The sequence below is a fragment of the Drosophila suzukii genome, chromosome 3 (genome assembly GCF_043229965.1).
Source record: "Drosophila suzukii chromosome 3, CBGP_Dsuzu_IsoJpt1.0, whole genome shotgun sequence".
Classification (NCBI taxonomy): domain Eukaryota; kingdom Metazoa; phylum Arthropoda; class Insecta; order Diptera; family Drosophilidae; genus Drosophila; species Drosophila suzukii.
The window spans coordinates 88,821,674-88,841,409 of NC_092082.1; the positions used below are offsets into that span (position 1 = coordinate 88,821,674).

Sequence of the window (19,736 nt, forward strand, 5' to 3'; positions counted from 1 at the left end):
TTGTTACTGTTGTTCTTGCCGCTGCTGTTGATTTGCCATCTCTGTCTGCCGCCTCACGGGGCTGTCCATTTATCTGCTAAAGCACAAGGCAAACAGCAAACAGCCAACGGTAAACGGAAAGTGGAGAAAGGACAACGGAGAAAGGAGAGCGGAGAACCGAGAAGCAGAAAAACAGGAAGCAAGCAGCCGTGTACAGCTCTATCTTTCTACCTCTGCCTTCTACACTGCGAGAAACAAAGGGGTACTTGTTATTAAGATTAGCTTGATTTATTGAGATATTAAGATATTAAGATTCTTAATTTATCCATCTTTTAGCTTCCCATTTTATGGATCGTAAAAAATAAACTATTTTATAAAAAATTGACAAAATGTTTTTCATTAGAATATTTAATGTTAAAGGGTCTATTATATTTAAAAACTTCCTTTTTCAAACGTTTACCGCTTACTTATTATTTTTAACCTCAATTAATGAAAAATTAGAATTTTTTAACTTATATTATAAAATTAGTTGTAATTAATATCTTATTATTTATATGCAAACTAAAACATACTGTTTTTCTACTACAAATGTATTTTTCTCAGTACACCGAATACTTTTACAAATGAGTTTAAACATACATCCTACATTTAATCAACTTTTAGCAAACTTGGTGTCTAAAATGGCAAGACTTTTGGCTTGGATTTCCGTTTGTAATCACTCTAAAATAAAAATAACACTTGTTACTTAGTTAATTGTTTACTGTGACTTTTTGTGCTGTGTAGAAAAGGACATGGGTGTGTCCTCCATGCATGGCAATCCAATTATCATACGGCCCCTCGGCGCTGCCATGGCGCCCGGCGAGTCTAATTGGAAACAAACAGCTTGGCCCTGTCTGCATGCACCCCCCACCCCCTACCGTTCCATATAATACACCCCATATACCACCCACCACCCCACCATCCTGCCCCAAAACGCCAAGAGTCCAAGTCAAAAGCCAGGCCAGTAAAAAGTTGAGCAACAAAAACAGCGGCAAAGAAAGCTGGCAAAAAACTGAAGTGGGCGGAATAAGGAAAGAAAAAAAAACAAATTTAGTAGATTTACATTTCCCCAACTCCTAGGGGCGGCCCCATAGAATTTCCAATGCAAAACATTTCGAGCCCTAGGAGAAAAGCTTCAGCTTTTGGTCGAGCCTGCGTTTATTTAAAATTCATTCATTCGCAGTTTTTATGCCACCAAATTGTTGGCCAACTCCAAGGGAATGGCAAATACAAAAATAGGATAGGAAAAATAACGAAACACATTTCCCGTCAACGATGAAATCGAAAATATTGAATTGAAAAGCCAAACTCGATGTCACAAATTCCCCGCCTTCATGCCCGAAAAAACGTTTATACATTTTTAGGTTTTTTTCCTTCTGTTTCGGTTTGGGCCACAACATAAAGTTGATCGACCAAAAAGCGAGGAAAACGGGACAAAGAACGCGTTGAAAAGTTTTCCATTGAAAGGGATGGTCAGAAGGGGTTCGGGGGGGAGGGGTGGAAAATTGGGGGGGACAGATTCAATGAAGCAAAGCGTGTGCCTTGCAGCTTTATTCGCGGTTTTGTTTACGCGAAAAGTGTTTCACAAATTGGATTGATCCCAAAAGTGAAAGCGGAAAACGAAAACAAAAGCAACTTGCTCGTGTTAAGTGGAAAGTGAAAAACGTAAAAGTTAAGGATGCAACCACAAAAACGTACTTAGAAGTGATTAAAGCACATTATTTCAGTGGCTGCATAAATCTCGAGAACTTGTTTAAGCAAGGAAAATAAATTGTTTGCTCGTTAATATTAAATCAAAATATTTGCACTTTTGATTTAGATTAAGCTTCCGACCGCAAGTATTTCATACATAAATGCAGATTTAATCCATTCCTTTCCATGGATATTCATGGATTATTTATTTTTATTTGCTAATTAACACCTGTCAAAATTTAATTCGATTTGGTGTAATAATATTTCCTTAGTTATTGCCATTTTGAATACCAAATTTCATCTCTCACAATTTCTCTAATTAATTTATAATGAACAAGTTGTGGTGTTATTTAAGAAAGACTTGTATATATGTATCTTAAAGATAGTTCCGTTCAACAATCAAATTTATTTTCCTCTGCTTATAACCTTAATTGGTTTGTATATCTTAACCAGTTTCAATTTCTCTTTAACAAACTGCCCTTAGGCATCAATTTATGGTGTTTATTATTGCACTATCCTATAAACACTATTTGAATTTTATTGCCAGGATATAAATGTAAGCATTAAACACATTTTCACATCGTTTGAAAAGTCAAAGCCATTTTGAGTTCCAGGAAATAAGTCGAACAAAAAGTGTTATGAATTCAGTGCTTTACACTACCCGCTGACGTTTTGGTGCCACTCCTCCAGTTGACAAACAAAACACCAAAACTACAAAAACCGCCCCAAAAAATATGCAAACGAAAACTTTGTCGCAAAACAGCTGAGAAAAAAATAGAGGAAAAAACAAAACAAGGGAAAAACACAAATGGGAAAACAAATACGTCATAGCCAAAGGGGGCTGGAAAAGGGGCGTGGCAGTGGGTAGGCGCTTTACGATTCCAATGCGACCGCTTTTAATGCAATTTGTAAGTGTCGTGCGAGTTGGGCGCGTTTTAGACGCGTTTCGAGCGCGACTTGCCCGCGACTTTGCCTGCATAAATTTGCAAAACAAAAGGGAGGGGTGGGGGGATTCCCGGCCAAGCAATTCGTAATTGTCGCCTGGCCCATTCTCTCTATCTCCCTACATTCCCTCTATGCACTTAAAATAAAATTTAGCCATTAACCTTTTCAAAATCTCTGAAAAACTGTTTCTGTATTTGACAAAACATTCTTTAAAAATATTATTTTGGAGTTAAGATACCATTGAAAAATTCACAAGTATGCTCTTGATATAGAAAAATGGTTACGGAACATAGAATGTTACAATAAACATTCATACATAACATTAAAAATTTTATTTCCCTTTTAAATGAGTTTCCCAATTCTTGACTGTTTCTTTAAAATTGATATTGATTATATTAGTTGAAATGTATTTGATGTTGAGTCCTGACCCATTTTATCTACTAATACATATGTTGATTTCATTTCAAATACCTTTTTTAAACAATATTTAATTCCATTCCATTTTAAAGGACTATGTTAATTATCATTTCTTTTTCTAAGTGTACTCCTGTTTCCCTTCAGCAATCGATGGATTTTTGACAGCAATCCTTGTTAGGGGGCGATAAAGGGTTCGGGGTTCTGCTGTTGCTATAAATGCTGTTCGAAAACGGATTGCAAACGCCGCTTGCATTTTTGTTGTCATAGTGGTTGTAGCTGCTGTTGTTGTTGTTGTTCCGGCTGTATGTAGCTCTTGTTGGCAACACGTGCAATTTTCTGCCTGGTTATATGCTCTTGGCCAAGTGTTGGCAACGTGTTTCGGGTATTTTTGCATCTGCATCTCTATCGATGTTTTCGTTGGATGAAGAAGTGTGTGCTTGTGTATCTCGATTTTGCGTTTTATTCCAATTACCAATTTGAATGGGATTTGCGTTTTAAAGCTAGGCCACTTTAATCGAAATCAAGAAAATCTTCTGAAGAGTTTAAGTTGGCTTTAGGAATAAATGATTTTTCAATTGATACTTAACCAGGTTTATTTTTCTGACACAATATTAACCAGGGAACCCTTTGTTGCATTTAAGACAAGTAAAAACTATTACATAAGAAGACACCTTAAGTAGCAAATGAAACTTCCTCTGAAATTAACTTATGGCAGCTTGCAAAACACGTGCTTGCCACAGGTTTATGCCATTATCCCCTGCTCTCCGCTTTCCCACCATCGAACCTACTCACCTAATGACCTTTCCTTGCCACGCCCCCTCACCGCCCGCCCCCCAACTGGTTAACCACATCATAAACCTGGAGGTGGCTCCCAGCACCCTGCCCCTTTGCCATATTGCCATTTTGCCTGGTGGTGCAAGAGTGTGTCTTTAAAAGACCACAAAGCCACAATTCACACTCTTGGCCAACTTTCACATTTCCCCCGCAGTTTTCCCGTTTGGCGTGTGAAAAACTTTGCAGACTTTCCAGCTCCCAAAGAAGGCAGAGGAGGAAGCTCCACTTACTTGGCCATTGAAGTGCAATTAGCTGTCTGCTAATTACATAGTCCAAGCGGATGCGAAGGCTCTGACCAAGACGCGATGAGGGGCGGGGGTCCTGTGAGGAGGTCCTGCCACGCCCCTTTTCGAGCTGCCTGCCATTGTGGCTTCTGTATTCTGTCAGAGTCGTATTTTTTGCACTTCGCACGGCGCCACTCATAATGAAATTATGAAGCCAACGTGCACCAATTTCATATTGTGGCGCGACTCCTTGCTCCTCCAACCTCCATCCACCGCCATTCTTTAACCCCCATACCAGCTTTTCAGCTCCTGGTGAACTTTCCTAATTGAGTTTCATGCAGTCCTGGCTGCCAGGACAGGATAGTAAACCATGCCGGGACTGCAGTCGCGTTTAATTGCATTGCCAATGGGAGCGCGATCCTCAAAAGCCAGCAGCCCCAGCATCTGAGCAACCGCCGGCAGGTTGACAATGAACATGGCCAAAAGGGGGGAGCTGTATATATGTGTATAAGGACCTAGGATGGCCTGGCCAAGGGTAGCATTCCCGACAAGTGTTGCCTACTTACTCGCGTCTCGCCTCCGCGGACAGTCAATGAGGGCATAAACAACCCTGAACAAAGCCGGCAAGATGGAAAAACAGTTTCTGCCGTAACTCAGCTACACACTGGGGAAAATAAGACAGATCAGAAGGCAGAAATCAGAATTCTACTAGATTAACGTCTATATATATAAAGCTAACCACTCAAAACTGAGCCTCTTTGAAAAGCAATATCCACTTAAGTTAAACTATAGTGTTTACTATATTAAAATAATATTATTTGGTAAGTGTTTTGAGAACTAATTATTTTAGAGATATATTTTTCAAAACTACCATAATAAGCTTATAATCTCACTCCACCTAAGGGACCATTAGTACTTGCTTTTTCCTTGGCAAAATCTTAACTTTCTTAAACGATTTATGGATATAAAGTTTGAAAACCCATATTTCACTACAGAAAAACCTCGTCGAATAATTTCCCCAAGTTCACTGAAGTTTATTGCAGCTACGCCTCGATATACTTGATGTTAGATTAGTGTTTTCTCACTGGAGGCCACGTTGCCTACTTAAAAACTGCAGGGCAACCCGCTGGAATTTATTGCCAGCCCAAGAACAGTTAGTTGGCCATTTTTGGCTGCTGGCAGTGGAGGAGATCCTAAAGCCGGAGTTGGCGAAAAGCTTTTAAACATTTCAACATTTCTCACTCCCGCTTAATGACTGCCGGGCAGGACATTAAACGCTTGTTGGCCGCATTAGGATTTCCGTAATGCAGTTGGCACAGCGAGGCGAGCAGCACTTCACCGGCACCTAGAGCTCCTCCTCCAGCTTCTCCTGGTCCTCCCAGTTCCTCCCCCCACTTTCACCCATTTACCCAGTTGGATGCGAGTTGCAGCTGCGAAATTCACTCTGAAGAGCTTTTCATTCGCAAGTGTTGCCCGAAAGTATGCACCGAGTTTTGCCAACAATGAAATTTGACTGGCGAAACTCCCAAGGACATCCCATACCACCCCTTTGCCATCCCCCATCCCCAAAAGTGGGGGCGTTGCATCGCCTTTCAGTGCGAAAAACGGTAAGAGCCTTGGCCACAGCATCCGATTGAGGAGAGCTGTGATAATGGAGACATCTGCTCAGCAATTTTAAAGGCATCCTGAAATGTGAGGGGGGGGGATTATTTAATGAGGAGAGCTTTAGCAAAACGTTGGGAAACTAGAGGTAAGACCTTTAGTGATTAAGCTCGTTGAGCAATACCTTAGGATTGGTTGGTAACGGAAAAGTTACTATATCATATCATATTTGAAGTTGGAATGTTTTTAACCTTGGTTTTTAAACGCAATGAAAATGTTAGTTAACAAAAATCTTTGTTTTTTCCATTATTATATATTTAATTTAAAGTCTGTTTAGTTAAATTACGTTTCAGGAACAAGAAACAAGATTCATACCATACGAAAATAGAGGTAAAAGGCAACCCAAAGCGGAAAATGCAAATATTCCAATTTGTTTTTAGCAAATGTCAAATGATGTTGATAGGGAAAATGGCGCTGATAGTCGAAAGCGAACCAAATTGGCTGTCATTAGTTGGCGTAAGCTGAATTTGGGTGTAGATGTGACTTTCCTCTGGGATCTGGTGACACCACCCCGCCATATCTCATTGTATACCATGTACCATACCATACAGTTATGCTCTAATTAGACCTTACAATCGTACCCACACAAACACACAAAGTCAGCCACACATATGCACGCACACACAGGAGTCCAAAGCTCGCTCTCATCGTGCATTACAAATTGAGGGACCACCTTTAATTCCACTCCCCCATATTCGCCATCCTGCTCCTTCTTTGTATTGCAACTGCCAAGTGCCTGGCACTTCACCACTAACGAATTAAAAGACGAGAGGGACAGAGGGAGAATTAGAGCGGGAGGAGTCATGCAAGGGAAAAGCATGTAAAAAACGTGAAAAAATATTAACAAACGTACGTTTGCTTGGGAACCGAATCCTAAAATACCTTTACAGGTTATATGATATCAAAAGGAATTGCTTATATACGGAATGGAAGATAGATGGACAGCCCAGGAAAAAAAAATGATACATTATATTATGTTACCAGTTCTGTCTGATAATAGTAAGTAAATGATTATTCAAAATTAAAAATTAGAGATCGGTGCGAATTCGAAAGGTTATCTAAACAGTAACCAAATGGTATACACCATTTCGTTTTCCGACTATTGTAACTAATGATTTTATGATACAAAAATATAATATAATATAAAATGTATAATAATATAATTAAAAATATTGATTATCTAACACTACTGTAAACATTTTCAATGTATGTATTTTATGTATTAAATGTATCAAACAATAAAAATGGGTTTTATAAATATTTATATATATTGTAAACACCTCTTTCGTACTCTATGAAAGTTCGAGTAAAGTATTATATCTGGTAAGGTTGTAATAGGTCATAAATATAAACTTTATCTCGACCGCCCTTCAAAGTAGGAATACCTTTTCCGATATATTCCCCTTTTGTCCCTTCAAACGGTTCCATTTAAGTGAATTATACCTTTCGCGAGGGTATAAAGACACACACAAAATGTTCACCATTATTATTTTGCTGGCGCTTGTTACATACATATTATGCCGCTGCTGTTGTAGTTGTTTGCCTTTGTTGTTTCTGTAGTTGTGGCTGTTTCTTTTCTGTATTATTATTATTTTACGCGCATGCATAAATTCCAGCGAGAAGCGAAGCGAGTGCAGTAAAGAAGGAACAAATGCTGTTTGTTTGCCTTATTATTGCAGTGGAATGGCCAGGGGCGGCGGAGAAAGGGGGGCTGGAAAAAGTGGGTGGGGGTTCAAGGTAGGTAGGTGTGTGTTATTGCAACAGTAAACACACAAAGCAAATAACAACAAAGACATAAAAGTTGAAATTAAAGTAAAAGGGCGAGGGGTAAAAAGTGTGGCTGCTTGTTAGTCCGACAAACCGGAAGTGACTCACACATGTATACATATACCTACAAACAGCGTTTACCTTCAACGGAAGCTTCAAGTGCAGTGCAGCTTTTCTTCTTTGTTTGGGCCCTTTTGTATTTTTTTACATTGCCTACAAAGAGAAAAAAAGTTCTGGTGTTGGAAAATCTAAACATTTACAAAATTCTCAACCAAATCCACTTATCTCTCCACTAATTGGTAAATATTTCCGATTTGTGGTGGATAAATATTTGAAAATTTGTAAATTTCATTTGCATACGCCTAGCCAACTAAACCATCATAAATCCACTCTGGGAAAACGGCAACATAATTGCCAGTCCAGAGATAATTGAGTGGCCTCCAGAAGCGGCACCCTGCTGGGCCCATTAAAACGCAGTTAGTTTTCAATTTTCCCAGGCAGGAATTTGATGCGCTCATTAGCATCGAGTGACCCTTGGTCAAACGCCCGCTTTGAACAGCAGCAACATCCAATTGAGAGCACCATCTCGACAGGGAAATTAATGGACGCAGTGATCCCATTCAGGATATTCCGGGATAGGGGCTTCATTTCGTCGATTCTGTTTCGTTTGAAACGGGGATGCTTTTCAGATCCTTGGGGTCTCACTAGCCATCAGCTTTTCCCAACAATCTGCTCCAATTTAAGCAAAAACGTAGTAGTACACACAAAAAAGTTGTGGGTAAAAGTTACAAACACAGATAGTTACGTAACTATAAAAAAGGGTAAGAACTGTTCAAAAGAGTTATGTGTACTTTGTTCTTAATAGTAGTAAATTGGTAGTAATTGGTAAATTTGACCCAGTAGTTATTTTGCGTGTAGTACAGTTGGGTGTATTGGATCACAAAAAGTTTTCTATGCACATTGTTACAGTGGTTGATTCCATTCACTTTATTGTTTTCCCATAAATTCTCTGTGGTTTTCAGTCATTTAATTTATAGGCATCAAGAGTAGAACCATTAATGACTTCTCTGCTTCTGATGGACCTATTTGGGTATCTGGAGTAAAATATTTAATGATGTCTCTGTTCGTGATAGACCAATTTCACTTTAAGCATCAATTATTTTTTTTACTAACCCGCCGAAGTGAAAGCATACATATTTTAATTTTAAAATTCGGTTTGGCGTTCCAACTAAGTGTTTCCTTTTCGGGCTTAAATATTTTACTTGGTCTTCCATAAACTCTCACTCATAAACCCCCTCACACACACACACTAAACAAATAGCAATAAAAGCGGAAAAATAATCAGGTTTACGGCTGCTCCTCCGGAATCTGCTCCTGCTGCGGTTGGATGGATGCCACAGCTCGCCGGAGTGCCCTTTAGGCATCTGTTGTTCTGCCACCGACGCCGAAAAGTTTGCCACTAAACAGAAATTACCCATACGCCGCGTGGACCGTCGATTGAAATGGCCGCCGAAAGCAGGGGCGCGGGAGTGGGGAAAGATACCTCCTCCTCCTCTGAGGTGTGGCACGATGCTCCGGTTTTCATAAGCACATAAATCTGCAACTTGTGGCGCATAAACAAGCTGTCCGTGCGGCTGGTCAGGCAACTAAGCAAATTTCGTGGCTTTCTGATCCTTGTGAAACACTCTAAAATGCATTAGCAGCCAATAAACCATGTTGCTATTCCACACAGCACCAAAAATCGTCTTGATATCAAGAAAATTTCTTCTCAAATAAATGTGAAACCAAATTTCCATTCGATCTTCGTTTTTTTCATTATCAATTTAAATGGGTGTATTTCTAATCAGATTTCCTGGTAACACAAGTTACTAGGGCAATAAAAAGTAAATCTTCCATTAAAACAATATAAATATATTAGCTTTACAACATAAAATATATGATGTTGAATCCAAAAGATACTGATTTAATAATGTTGTTTTCCTTCTTGTATTTCTTACAGGCATCCCTAACCATAATCATGCCACCCACCGAACTAAAGAGACTGGTCCTGGTCGTGGTCATCGCTACCATCACCTTGACGATTGGAGCCGGAGGAGTCCTGGGCGAGAGTTCGTCCAGCTGTGGACCCAAATTCCCGGCGGCGTGCAGCTGCGGCAACGAGTTGTACGAGAGTGAAACTCAGTACGTGGTGAACTGCACGAATGCGGGTCTGGTGAACACCAGTGTGCTGGAGTTCATGCCCGACCAGGTGGAGGTGCTGATCTTCACGGGCAACCGGATCACCGAGCTGCCGTGGAACGTCTTCGGGAGCATCAACAACTACAAGCAGCTGCGCATCGTGGACATGAGCAGCAATCACATCCGCGAGATACGCGGCAAGAGCTACCATCATGTGCCGCGCGTGGAGCGCCTTATCCTAAACCACAACAATCTGAGTATCTCACGGTTCGAGGACGAGGTCAACCACCATCATCCGCGCGTCTTCTCGAACTTTATCAACCTGCAGAGTCTGCATCTCACGGATGCCTTCGAGGACAACAGCTCGCCACAGCTGAGCGAGGATCTGCACGACATCTTCGTCAACAGCCAGCTGGTGAAGCTGCAGAAGCTCCATCTGGAGCAGAATGAGATCACGCACTTCAAGGATCGCAATGTCTTCTGTGATCTGCCCTCGCTGCGTGACCTCCACCTGGGCGATAATGGTTTGAGTGACCTCAACTTCGAGGTGCGCTGCCTGAACAATCTGCGATTCCTCGATCTGGAGCGCAATAAGTTCACCTTTGTGAAGCCCACGGATTTGCGGGTGCTCAACGAACTGGAGGAGCGTCCCAATCGCACAGCCAACCTGATTGTGGACTTCAATCTCAATCCCTTCGTGTGCGACTGCCGCATCGCTCCGTTCCGCACGTGGATACCCAGCACCCAGGTGACGGTGCGCAACAAGGACAGCCTGACGTGCACCCACACGTCGGGCAAGTCGGCCGCCCACCTGCTGCAGATGGACATGGGTCAGTGTGCGGATGCCATGGCCGCCGCTGCCACGATCCTGAATACCGCCGAGGAGGAGCAGCGCTATGGTGGTGCGGAGGCGGCGTCGATCCAATCGGAGGCCCACATCAGCGGACACACGGCCACTCTGATCTTCCTGCTGATCGTGCTCAGCATGATCCTGCTGGGACTCCTGGTGGCCCTGGTCTACGTCAGCCGGGACAAGTTGAAGTACATGATAACGCCGGTGTTCGACAACGTGGCCAAGAAGGTGCAGTACACATCGATCAAGGACGAGGACTGCCCGGAGGTGCATGTTTAGGAGAATCATCTTAGTACTTCACCCACAGGATCAACACAAAAGTATATAGAAGGGGGAGGAATAAAGCCCGGTTTTCAAATTCAAATCCAATCAAAATGCCATTCACAAAATTCGTTCACACCCATACGAGTTCCTGCGATATCAATTAGACTTCTTAAATTGAAAATGTAATTTCTTAATCAGCAGCTTGAAAGGGAAGTTTAATCCGCATAGGATGAAAATGAAACCGGGCTTATATCCTCAGTTTTCAGTTTTTTGCCATTCGCGTTACGCAAAACGTGTGCCATTCACAGCGGAAGGGTAAGAGGATACAGTTGAGGAAACAATTGGATCATATTAAAGTCCTAACCCGAAATCAGGACTCCAGCCTCTTGTTTCGTAGTACTTAAGCCAATTGTTGCATTTAACAGCGTATGGAATGTGGCCACAAGAATTACTGCAACACAACCACATAACACAGACAACACACAATTTCGTTAGTTTTAGCGGTTTTCTAACTTAACCTTAAGTCAGTTATGCTTTCTATGAGTTCCACACAAAGGAATCGTACGAGAGGAGAAGGCAAAGCGGGCCTGTAACAACCGATTTGACCACACATATATAGTGACATATATATATAGAAACAGACACATATATATACATGCATATATCGTAACAAACACTTTAGTGTTATCTGTGATTTAAGTTTAGTAGCTTTACTTTGTTGAAACTCTGCAGAACGAACATTTGAAATCGAAATTGGTCAAAAACAAACTTTAATTCTTTTTATAGCATAACAGATAATTCTACACTTAACGATATGTAAAATGTTTCGATGCTTACTATGTTATTAATCAATTAATTTGTCAATTATACTAGCTATACGATGATTTCATCCTTGATTAACTACCATTAACAAGCATTTTTTATAAATAAACTTTTGAAAAATGGAGGAGGATGTGTTATTCTTTTGGGAAAGTGGGAGGACAATTTTATTCTATTTTATGAGAAGTTTTTTGAAATATACTTTTGAGAAAATATTTTTGGCGGTTATGTATTTTGAATTTGATTTCCGATAACTATTGTCAAACTGGTGGTAATCAATATGACCGATACATTCGTGCGTGACTGTTGGTACCAGCCCTGGTTTTTGATATCGATAACAGCAGGCAACAGTTGTTTTCCCGCCCTATAAAATAAATTAATTGTTTATTTTGTGAGTTTGTTGTGTTTTGTTGCTAAAAACCAAGGTGTTTTGGAAGTTGTAGTAAATATTTAAAATAGTCTTAATATAGAGTATCCTCTGAAATATCTAATAATGTGTTTGCGGGTCAAGGTCACGATGGGGCTTAAGTTTCGTTAAAAAAACTTATCAGTTAATTAAAATTGGCAGACCTTTTATATTTAAAAACAAACAGCCGACAATGTTTTTATTTATTGCAGCTGTTTCTGGGTGAATATCAGTTCCATTAAGAATTTGCATTATAAACTTTCCACGTATTTGTTTATTTGCATGTTACTTTGTGCAAGTGTGCGTGAGCGCCTTAAACAAAATCGTATCGCATATAGATATTCCGCTGGTCTAATCACAATTCAGTGCCATTATGCAACGTCACCGCGCATTGCAGGGCTCCAGCATTTAAGACCAGGAATTGCATTTAACCAGTGATATTTTATTGTAACACTTAAGATCATACCAAAGGGAGAGACAGACAGGCAAAGTGCGTGCTTATCGCACAATAAACAATCCAAACACGCGGTGATAAGGGATCGCTTTCAGTCAGTTACTAAAGTCACCTTCTTACAGATGCTCCGCAGCTGTCGCTTAACCCTCGCCGCCGCCAAGAGAAGCCTCGGGGATCAGTTCCAGTTGCAAGTCCTTCGTCACCAGCAAACCGCCAGCGAGATGGAGAAGTTCGATCTTCCCCAGCGATTGCAGGGCAGCACGCCCAGTGTTTGGAACGAATACATCGCCCTGGCCATGCAGTACAAGCCCTTGAACTTGGGTCAGGGATTTCCCGATGATGCTGCCCCCGAGTATGTGACCCACTCGCTGGCGGACATTGCAAAGGACGAGAATCCCCTCCTGCATCAGTACACTCGCGGCTATGGCCACGTTCGCCTGGTCAACGCCCTCTCCAAGTTGTACAGCGGTCTCGTCGGAAAGGAGCTGAATCCCCTCAGCGACATCCTCATCACCTCCGGCGCCTACGAGGCTCTCTACTCCACCATCATGGGTCATGTGGATGTGGGCGATGAAGTCATAATCATTGAACCCTTCTTTGACTGCTACGAACCCATGGTCAAGATGGCAGGCGGTGTGCCACGCTTTATTCCCCTGAAGTTGGTAGGTAACCTTATAGAAAAACAAAAACTAGATCCTGTACTTAAAGGCTCATATTTCAGCGCAAGACAGATGGTCCCATTAGCTCAGCAGACTGGGTGCTGGACGATGCCGAATTTGAGAGCCTGTTCAACGCGAAAACCAAGATGATTATACTGAACACTCCCCACAATCCCATTGGAAAAGTCTTCAACCGGCAAGAGCTGGAGCGAATTGCCGAGCTCTGCCGCAAGTGGAACGTGCTGTGTGTCTCGGACGAGGTGTACGAGTGGCTAGTCTTCGATGGAGCAGAGCATATCCGCATCTGCACGTTGCCAGGCATGTGGGACCGCACCATCACTTTGGGTTCCGCTGGCAAGACCTTCTCAGTGACCGGCTGGAAGATCGGATGGGCCTACGGACCCGCCCCGCTGATTCGCAACCTGCAGATGGTGCACCAGAACTCGGTGTACACCTGTCCCACGCCTCTGCAAGAAGGCGTGGCGCGCAGTTTTGAGGTGGAACTGGCGCGTCTGGGACAGCCGGAAAGCTATTTCCTCAGCCTTCCGCGCGAGCTAAAGGAGAAGCGCGACTTCATGGCCAAGTTCCTGTCGGAGGCAGGCATGCGTCCAACCATTCCCGAGGGCGGATACTTTATGTTGGCCGACTGGTCGCCACTCACGGACAAGGTCGATCTGACCTCGGAGCCCGACAAGCACCGGGACTACAAGTTCACCAAGTGGATGACCAAGAACATGGGCCTGCAGGGCATCCCGCCGAGCGCCTTTTACAGCGAACCCAACAAGCCTCTGGGCGAGAACTTTGTGCGCTATTGCTTCATCAAGAAGCAGGAGAACTTGGACAAGGCAGCCGAGCTGCTCTCCAAGTGGAAATAGTCACCGGCCGGACAATAAACGATTCGCTATCAATTGCTTTGTTTATCTGGGAATGCCGGAATGCAGTTCCCTAACCTGGGCATTACGTAACCGAAAAGGGCAAAACAACCGAGTGCTGGTGTGGTAGCCTTACTCCAATCTCCATTTATTATCAATCCAACAACATGTTCATCCGCACCATACAGTGGATGTGTTAGCTAGTGTGTCGCTGTTGCGTGTGTATCGGGTTTTCTCATTTTTAGTGTGGGTTTAAACTAGAGTACTCCGCTTAGGCATCGTACACGGACTTCAGGGCCAGCTCGGGCTTGTCGTAGCCCAGCTCCTCGATGGTGGGGATGCCCAGCTCCTGCAGCGTGGGAGTGATCTTCTCCAGCAAGTAGGGGTAGAGGGTGGCCTTCTGGTCGCCGCACTTGTCCTTGCATCCCTCCAGCCACCTGATGGCCAGGGCGATGTCGTTGACGCGACGGGTGGCACGGAGACCGGCCTCGATGACCTTGGGGCTGGGCACCAGATCCATGCCCAGCAGGTCGTTCATGCCCTTGCGGATCTCCCAGCCGTCGATGCCCTCGCGGCTGAAGTACTTCTCGTAGCGCTTGTCGAACTCCTCCGCCGATTCCTCGGTGCCGTGCAGGCAGCGGACGGCGGCCACGCGCGACGAGGTGCCGATGAGGCCGCTGCGCATAGCGCAAGCCAGGTTACGGGCCGTGATGCTCAACATGCTGGCGTTTCGGGGCGGAAAAAATGCTATTTAATTGCGAAAATTTGGTTAAGTAACAGCTCGGACTCACTTTTCTTGTTCTTGCTACTTTTCACACGGGTATGACAGATCTGAGTGGGGGGTGGCAACGCTGGCCAGGGATGGGCTAGTTTTGTATGACAACCTAGCCAAGACAGCAACCACAAACCAAAAGATAGGTGTGTGAACCGACTTGCACACTTTAGAATCACCTATATCTGGTATATTTTGATGAAACACAAATGGTATATTTCCTAGAACCGGATGGTATTATTATTAGCAAACTGCGCGACCACACTGGTGCTCTCTACAAAAAAAGAGGAAACTCTCTGAAAAAAATCGCGTGAATAGCCGATTTAATTAAGGCAAACAGAATAAATAGCAAGTTGCTGCAGTACAGAAAAAGGTAAACCAATCGAACCGCCTTCAAGCGCGTCACTTGCAAACGTAGACATTACGTACGAGCCCTGCAAAATGCCATGCGCGTTTCGGGGGTGACTAGAAATCAAAATGGCGTACGCCGTGCAAAAAAGGCAGCAAGCGTCGCAGTTGAGAAGAAAATTCACCGGCTGAAAAAGAGCACTTTCCGAATTAATAGTTTATTCTACTCTGAACTAGTAAACCGATCGAATAAACTCTATCCACACCCACTTCCAACAATTGATACATCCGGTTTGTCACAATTTGCAGACAAAGAGCGAGCGAACAAACGAAAAAAATGGCCAACGCAGACGTGCAGTTCAACTACGGCCAGCAGGGAAATGGCGAAAACTTCAACGACGACAGCAGCCAGCAGCAGGATGACGACGACCAGTTCGACGGCGATGGCAACGTCAAGATCGAGAACGTCGGCGAGAGCCCCAAGTTCGTCCGGCTGCGCGGTCTTCCCTGGTCCGCCACGCACAAGGAGATCCTCGACTTCCTGGAGAACGTGAACGTCACCAATGGCTCGGCGGGCATCCACCTGGTCACCAGTCGCGTCGACGGCAAGAACACCGGCGAGGCCTACGTGGAGGTGGCCAGCCAGGAGGACGTCGAGGAGGCGCGCAAGCTGAACAAGGCCAGCATGGGCCACCGCTACATTGAGGGTTGGTTTGGTTCCCACGGGGGTTGACTGTACCGAGGTTTTAGCCGAGGCAGGCAATTATAGGCCTATGTCATATATTTAGTCTTAATAATTTCGGTGGAGTTTGTGCACCGATTTGCCATGTGCAGAAGATAACTTAGATCAACTACTCTCATGGGTTCATTGACCTTTCCATCTAATACATAATACAGTCGCAGAAATTACTAGTTTCTACATTAGAACACCTTTTTTATTAACTTATTTAATGATATTTAAACAAAACTGCACTTCTTTGATTATTCAGATATTTTGGCGGGTCTTGAACAAATTAACCTAAAAATACGTTAGTTTTGTAGAGCTATTATTGTCTTCTTTCATACTTAGTCATTTATTTTGTGGTTATACACGTTATTATTATCTTTATTTCTAATCAGGTGTTAATAATAAATAAAATATAGAGGTGCTGCTAAGGGCTATCAGCTGTGATTAGTAACAGGCGACAAATGTATGTGAACCCTACTAACAATCTTATTTATATTCCTTCCTTTAGTTTTCACCGCCACACCGAAGGAGGCCAAGGAAGCCATGCGTAAGATCAGCGGGCACGGCACTGCCTTCGTTGTGAAGCTCCGGGGTCTGCCCTATGCCGTCACCGAGCAGCAAATCGAGGAATTCTTCTCTGGTGAGTGCCCCTGCTCTGTCCCTCTTTTCACTTCAATAGGAACATGGAGCAAAGACAGTGGTTGACCGCATGTATTTTACTTTTTGCACTTCGTTGAGATATGGCCTACGGTCCCCCTTCATCTACACTTTTCATATCAATTACACATGCGCCTCAACAAAACATATTTTCGGGCTAAAATTGCAGGCCCTTGCATTTGTGTGTAATGGGTACTCGGCGGTCCCCACGCAGCTCCTTCCAAAGTCAACGGCTGAACGTTGACGCGGTCACGTCCGCTGGTCCGATAAATCATTGTTTCATTGGTCACATATGTAACCCAGTTTACCTGGTTAAATTCACGATCATTATTTACCCCTCCTTTTAACTGAGCTTCTTTCAATGTCTACGAGTTACAGGAGCTAAGTTGTGTAATAACTTGTGGTCCGGGCACCTCGATTGCAACATTTCCCATCTTGCTTGCAGTTCGTGCTGCGACTGCAAGACCCTTTTTTATTTAAGCAACTGATTTGCTGAAGCCTGCGATGCAGGAATCAAACTATAACACTTATCAACCTCTGTATTTCTGTTTCTCTATCTAAGCTTAATCTTGCATAATGTATATATATGAAATCTATATATTTGTATAAATCTTTGTTGGTTATCGTCATGGGCAGGGTTGGAAATCAAAACGGATCGGGAGGGCATACTTTTTGTTATGGACAGAAGGGGTCGTGCAACTGGGGAAGCTTTTGTTCAGTTCGAAAGCCAGGACGACACTGAGCAAGCCTTGGGCCGAAATCGGGAAAAAATTGGGCACAGGTGGGTTTCTAATTCATCATATCTTCTACAACCAAACAGCTGAAATTAAAACATTAAGTGGTAATCGATTGCAAACTTGTTGAAACATACAAGTGAAAATACAACACCAATTTTCCATAGATTATTCACAAATAAATATGTATAATAAAAAAAAATTACTTTATCATAAATAATTTCTATTTCAGTCACTGAGAAACCATTTAGCAACAATTACCTATAGCTACGGGTCTGGTGGGGCTCTTAATATTTCTTTAAGCGCCAGCATGTGCTCACTCTAACATAATAATTAAACCGAGAACACAGAGTTATTTTCATTAGATTTAATAACTGATTTTAAATTATTTTATTTCGTGATATGTAACAGTAAAACATAAAAAGTAAACGCCACCGACCCTAGCATGTTTAAAGTACATCTCTTATAATATAATTGTTTTCTGCTCTTATCCATGTAGGTATATTGAGATTTTCCGCAGCTCAATTGCTGAAATGAAAAGGGCCACAGGCGCCGGCGGTGGTGTCGGAGGACGCCCAGGGCCCTATGATATTCGTGATCGCGGAGCCAATCGCGGTGGCAATGACTTTGGAGGAGGACGCAATGGTAAGTATAAATTAAAGATTTTATACATAATCTAAACTATGGTTTTAATGTCTATTTTTCCATTCCAAGACTGGGGCAACAATGGAAACTTCGGTGTTGGCGCCAACAACATGCTGGGCTTCAACAATCTGCCAAGCCTGATGAACTCGGGTAACTTTGGCAACAACCAGGGTGGAAATAGTGGAAATTTCGGAAATAACTCTGGACCCAGCAATTTCGGCAACTTTGGTGGCGGCAACAATGGCGGCGGTGGAAACTCCGGTAACTTTGGAAACAACGATGGCGGTAACGGCGGCAACTTTGGAAACTTTGGCAACAACGGGGGCGGAAATTTCGGCGGCAACAATGGCGGCGGCGGTGGCTTCAACAGTGGCAACAACTTCAATTCTCCAGGAGGCGGCAATAATTTCGGCAACAATGGCGGCTCCAATTTTGGCGGCAACAACGGCGGAGGCTTCAATAATGGCGGCAACTTTGGCTCGTCGTCTGGCGGGGGCAACTTTGGCCCGATCGGCGGTGGCCGCAATAACAACAACAGCGGCAACTTTGGAAACTCCGGCTTTGGCAACTTTGGAGGAGGAAACAACATGGGCAACGGCGGCAATGGCAACTTTGGGGGCAACAACGGCGGTGGCGGCGGCGGATTTAACAATGGCTCCAACTTTGGCGGTGGCAACTCCATCGGCGGCGGTGGCAATTTCGGACCCATCGGCGGAGGCCGGGGCAACGATGCCGATCACTATACAATCCATATGCGTGGACTTCCGTACACTTCCTTCGAAAACGACGTCTTTAAGGTGGGTTCTGGATAGTTCAACTTCTAATATAGTACTTATTAACAATAAACTGTATAAACTTTCAGTTCTTCGAACCCATTCGACCCGCCAATGTGCGCATCAACTACAACAAGAAGGGTCTGCACAGCGGAACTGCTGATGCCTACTTCGACACCTACGAGGACTCCCAGGTGGCCATGAAGCGCCACCGAGAGCAGATGGGCTCCCGCTACATTGAGCTCTTCTACGACGGAAAGACCCGGGGTGGCGCCAATGGAAACAATGGCGGCGGAAACGGGGGTGGTAACGGCGGCGGCGGAATGGGAAACAATGGCGGCGGCAACGGGGGCGGCAACTTCTCGAGACGCATCTAGAGCTCTTCCATAGTTTGATTACATTGAAATTAATGTAGACGCAAGTATTTCATATATTATTATGATGAAGCTGAAACTATAAACCGCTAAGGCACTATTACAACCACGTAAACACTTAACTACCGAACAGAATTCTGACAGAGACAATTGATTGGTCAGACTTAGGAAACCACTTTTCTGATTGTAAGCCAATGTAACATCCAGAATAAAGAGCACACTTTCGTTTAAGTACTTTATTCTCTAGAAATTTCAATCATACTATTTAAGTTTCAATTATTAATTTAGGTTTTTTCTAAAATAAACTTTTGTTTTTACATGAAAACGAAGTACGCTGTGTGTTTATTTCCTCATAATGATATGGCTTGGATACGGAAGAGGAAAATGTGGACGCTCCTATAAGTGCACAGCTGCTTAAAAACATTTGATTATGCCATTTCAGCAAACATCAATTGACAATGTAAATAAAAGAGTGAGTTAAGAATTGCATAAACATTTGCTTTTCTAGCAATAGAGCAACACATGTAACGATTGAGCATGTTTTTCCACATCAATAGAAAATGTGGGTTCAAATTTGATGTAACATTTTATTTATCTAATAATTGCGAGTTTCTTTTCTACTCGAATTCAAATTGTATAAGA

The 19,736-nt window shown here is 43.1% G+C and overlaps 4 protein-coding genes across 7 annotated transcripts in view; 3 read left to right on the forward strand and 1 right to left on the reverse strand.

Moving 5' to 3' along the window:
• LOC108019478 (trophoblast glycoprotein) overlaps positions 1–11,800 on the forward strand; it is a 45,254-nt gene extending 33,454 nt beyond the window's left edge. For both annotated transcript variants that reach the window (XM_036819580.3, XM_036819581.3), the window contains one exon: positions 9,559–11,800. In XM_036819580.3, coding sequence (XP_036675475.1) covers positions 9,577–10,869 — 1,293 coding nt within the window. In that variant the 5' untranslated portion in view covers positions 9,559–9,576 and the 3' untranslated portion in view covers positions 10,870–11,800. The remainder of the gene's footprint in view (positions 1–9,558) is intronic.
• Positions 11,801–12,090: 290 nt separating this feature from the next.
• On the forward strand, positions 12,091–14,100 carry Kyat (Kynurenine aminotransferase). Of its 2 annotated transcripts, none has more exons than XM_036819668.3 (3): positions 12,091–12,115; positions 12,656–13,195; positions 13,255–14,100. In XM_036819668.3, the coding sequence occupies exons 2-3, from the start codon at positions 12,656–12,658 to the stop codon at positions 14,065–14,067; spliced, it is 1,353 nt and encodes a 450-aa protein (XP_036675563.3). In that variant the 5' UTR covers positions 12,091–12,115; the 3' UTR covers positions 14,068–14,100. The 2 variants fall into 2 exon arrangements, with proteins under 2 accessions (XP_036675563.3, XP_070852002.1); XM_070995901.1 differs by lacking the exon at positions 12,091–12,115 and adding an exon at positions 12,413–12,569.
• An 80-nt stretch (positions 14,101–14,180) lies between these two features.
• COX5A (Cytochrome c oxidase subunit 5A) lies at positions 14,181–14,887 on the reverse strand. Its single transcript, XM_017087329.4, has 2 exons — positions 14,856–14,887; positions 14,181–14,786 (listed from the first exon to the last, which is right to left on the reverse strand). The coding sequence occupies exon 2, from the start codon at positions 14,783–14,785 to the stop codon at positions 14,336–14,338; it is 450 nt and encodes a 149-aa protein (XP_016942818.1). The 5' UTR covers position 14,786; positions 14,856–14,887; the 3' UTR covers positions 14,181–14,335.
• Positions 14,888–15,054: 167 nt separating this feature from the next.
• On the forward strand, positions 15,055–19,423 carry glo (heterogeneous nuclear ribonucleoprotein glorund). 2 transcript variants are annotated; one of them, XM_017087316.4, is made up of 7 exons: positions 15,056–15,209; positions 15,494–15,891; positions 16,420–16,551; positions 17,205–17,349; positions 17,802–17,947; positions 18,017–18,744; positions 18,810–19,423. In XM_017087316.4, exons 2-7 carry the CDS (start codon positions 15,522–15,524, stop codon positions 19,095–19,097), a joined length of 1,809 nt encoding a protein of 602 aa, XP_016942805.3. In that variant the 5' UTR covers positions 15,056–15,209; positions 15,494–15,521; the 3' UTR covers positions 19,098–19,423. The 2 variants fall into 2 exon arrangements, 1 of the variants encoding a protein (XP_016942805.3); XR_010654226.2 differs by lacking the exons at positions 17,205–17,349; positions 18,810–19,423 and having other exon boundaries at positions 15,055–15,209; positions 18,017–18,243.
• The last annotated feature ends 313 nt before the right edge of the window (positions 19,424–19,736 follow it).

Excerpts from the sequence above, each read along its gene's own strand:
- COX5A (XM_017087329.4), bottom strand. The coding sequence starts at position 14,785 with ATGTTGAGCATCACGGCCCGTAACCTGGCTTGCGCTATGCGCAGCGGC.
- Kyat (XM_036819668.3), top strand. The coding sequence starts at position 12,656 with ATGCTCCGCAGCTGTCGCTTAACCCTCGCCGCCGCCAAGAGAAGCCTC. Across the intron at positions 13,196-13,254 it reads GCTTTATTCCCCTGAAGTTG|CGCAAGACAGATGGTCCCAT; the intron begins GTAGGTAACCTT and ends CTCATATTTCAG.
- glo (XM_017087316.4), top strand. The coding sequence starts at position 15,522 with ATGGCCAACGCAGACGTGCAGTTCAACTACGGCCAGCAGGGAAATGGC. Across the intron at positions 15,892-16,419 it reads GGGCCACCGCTACATTGAGG|TTTTCACCGCCACACCGAAG; the intron begins GTTGGTTTGGTT and ends TCCTTCCTTTAG. Across the intron at positions 18,745-18,809 it reads TCGAAAACGACGTCTTTAAG|TTCTTCGAACCCATTCGACC; the intron begins GTGGGTTCTGGA and ends ATAAACTTTCAG.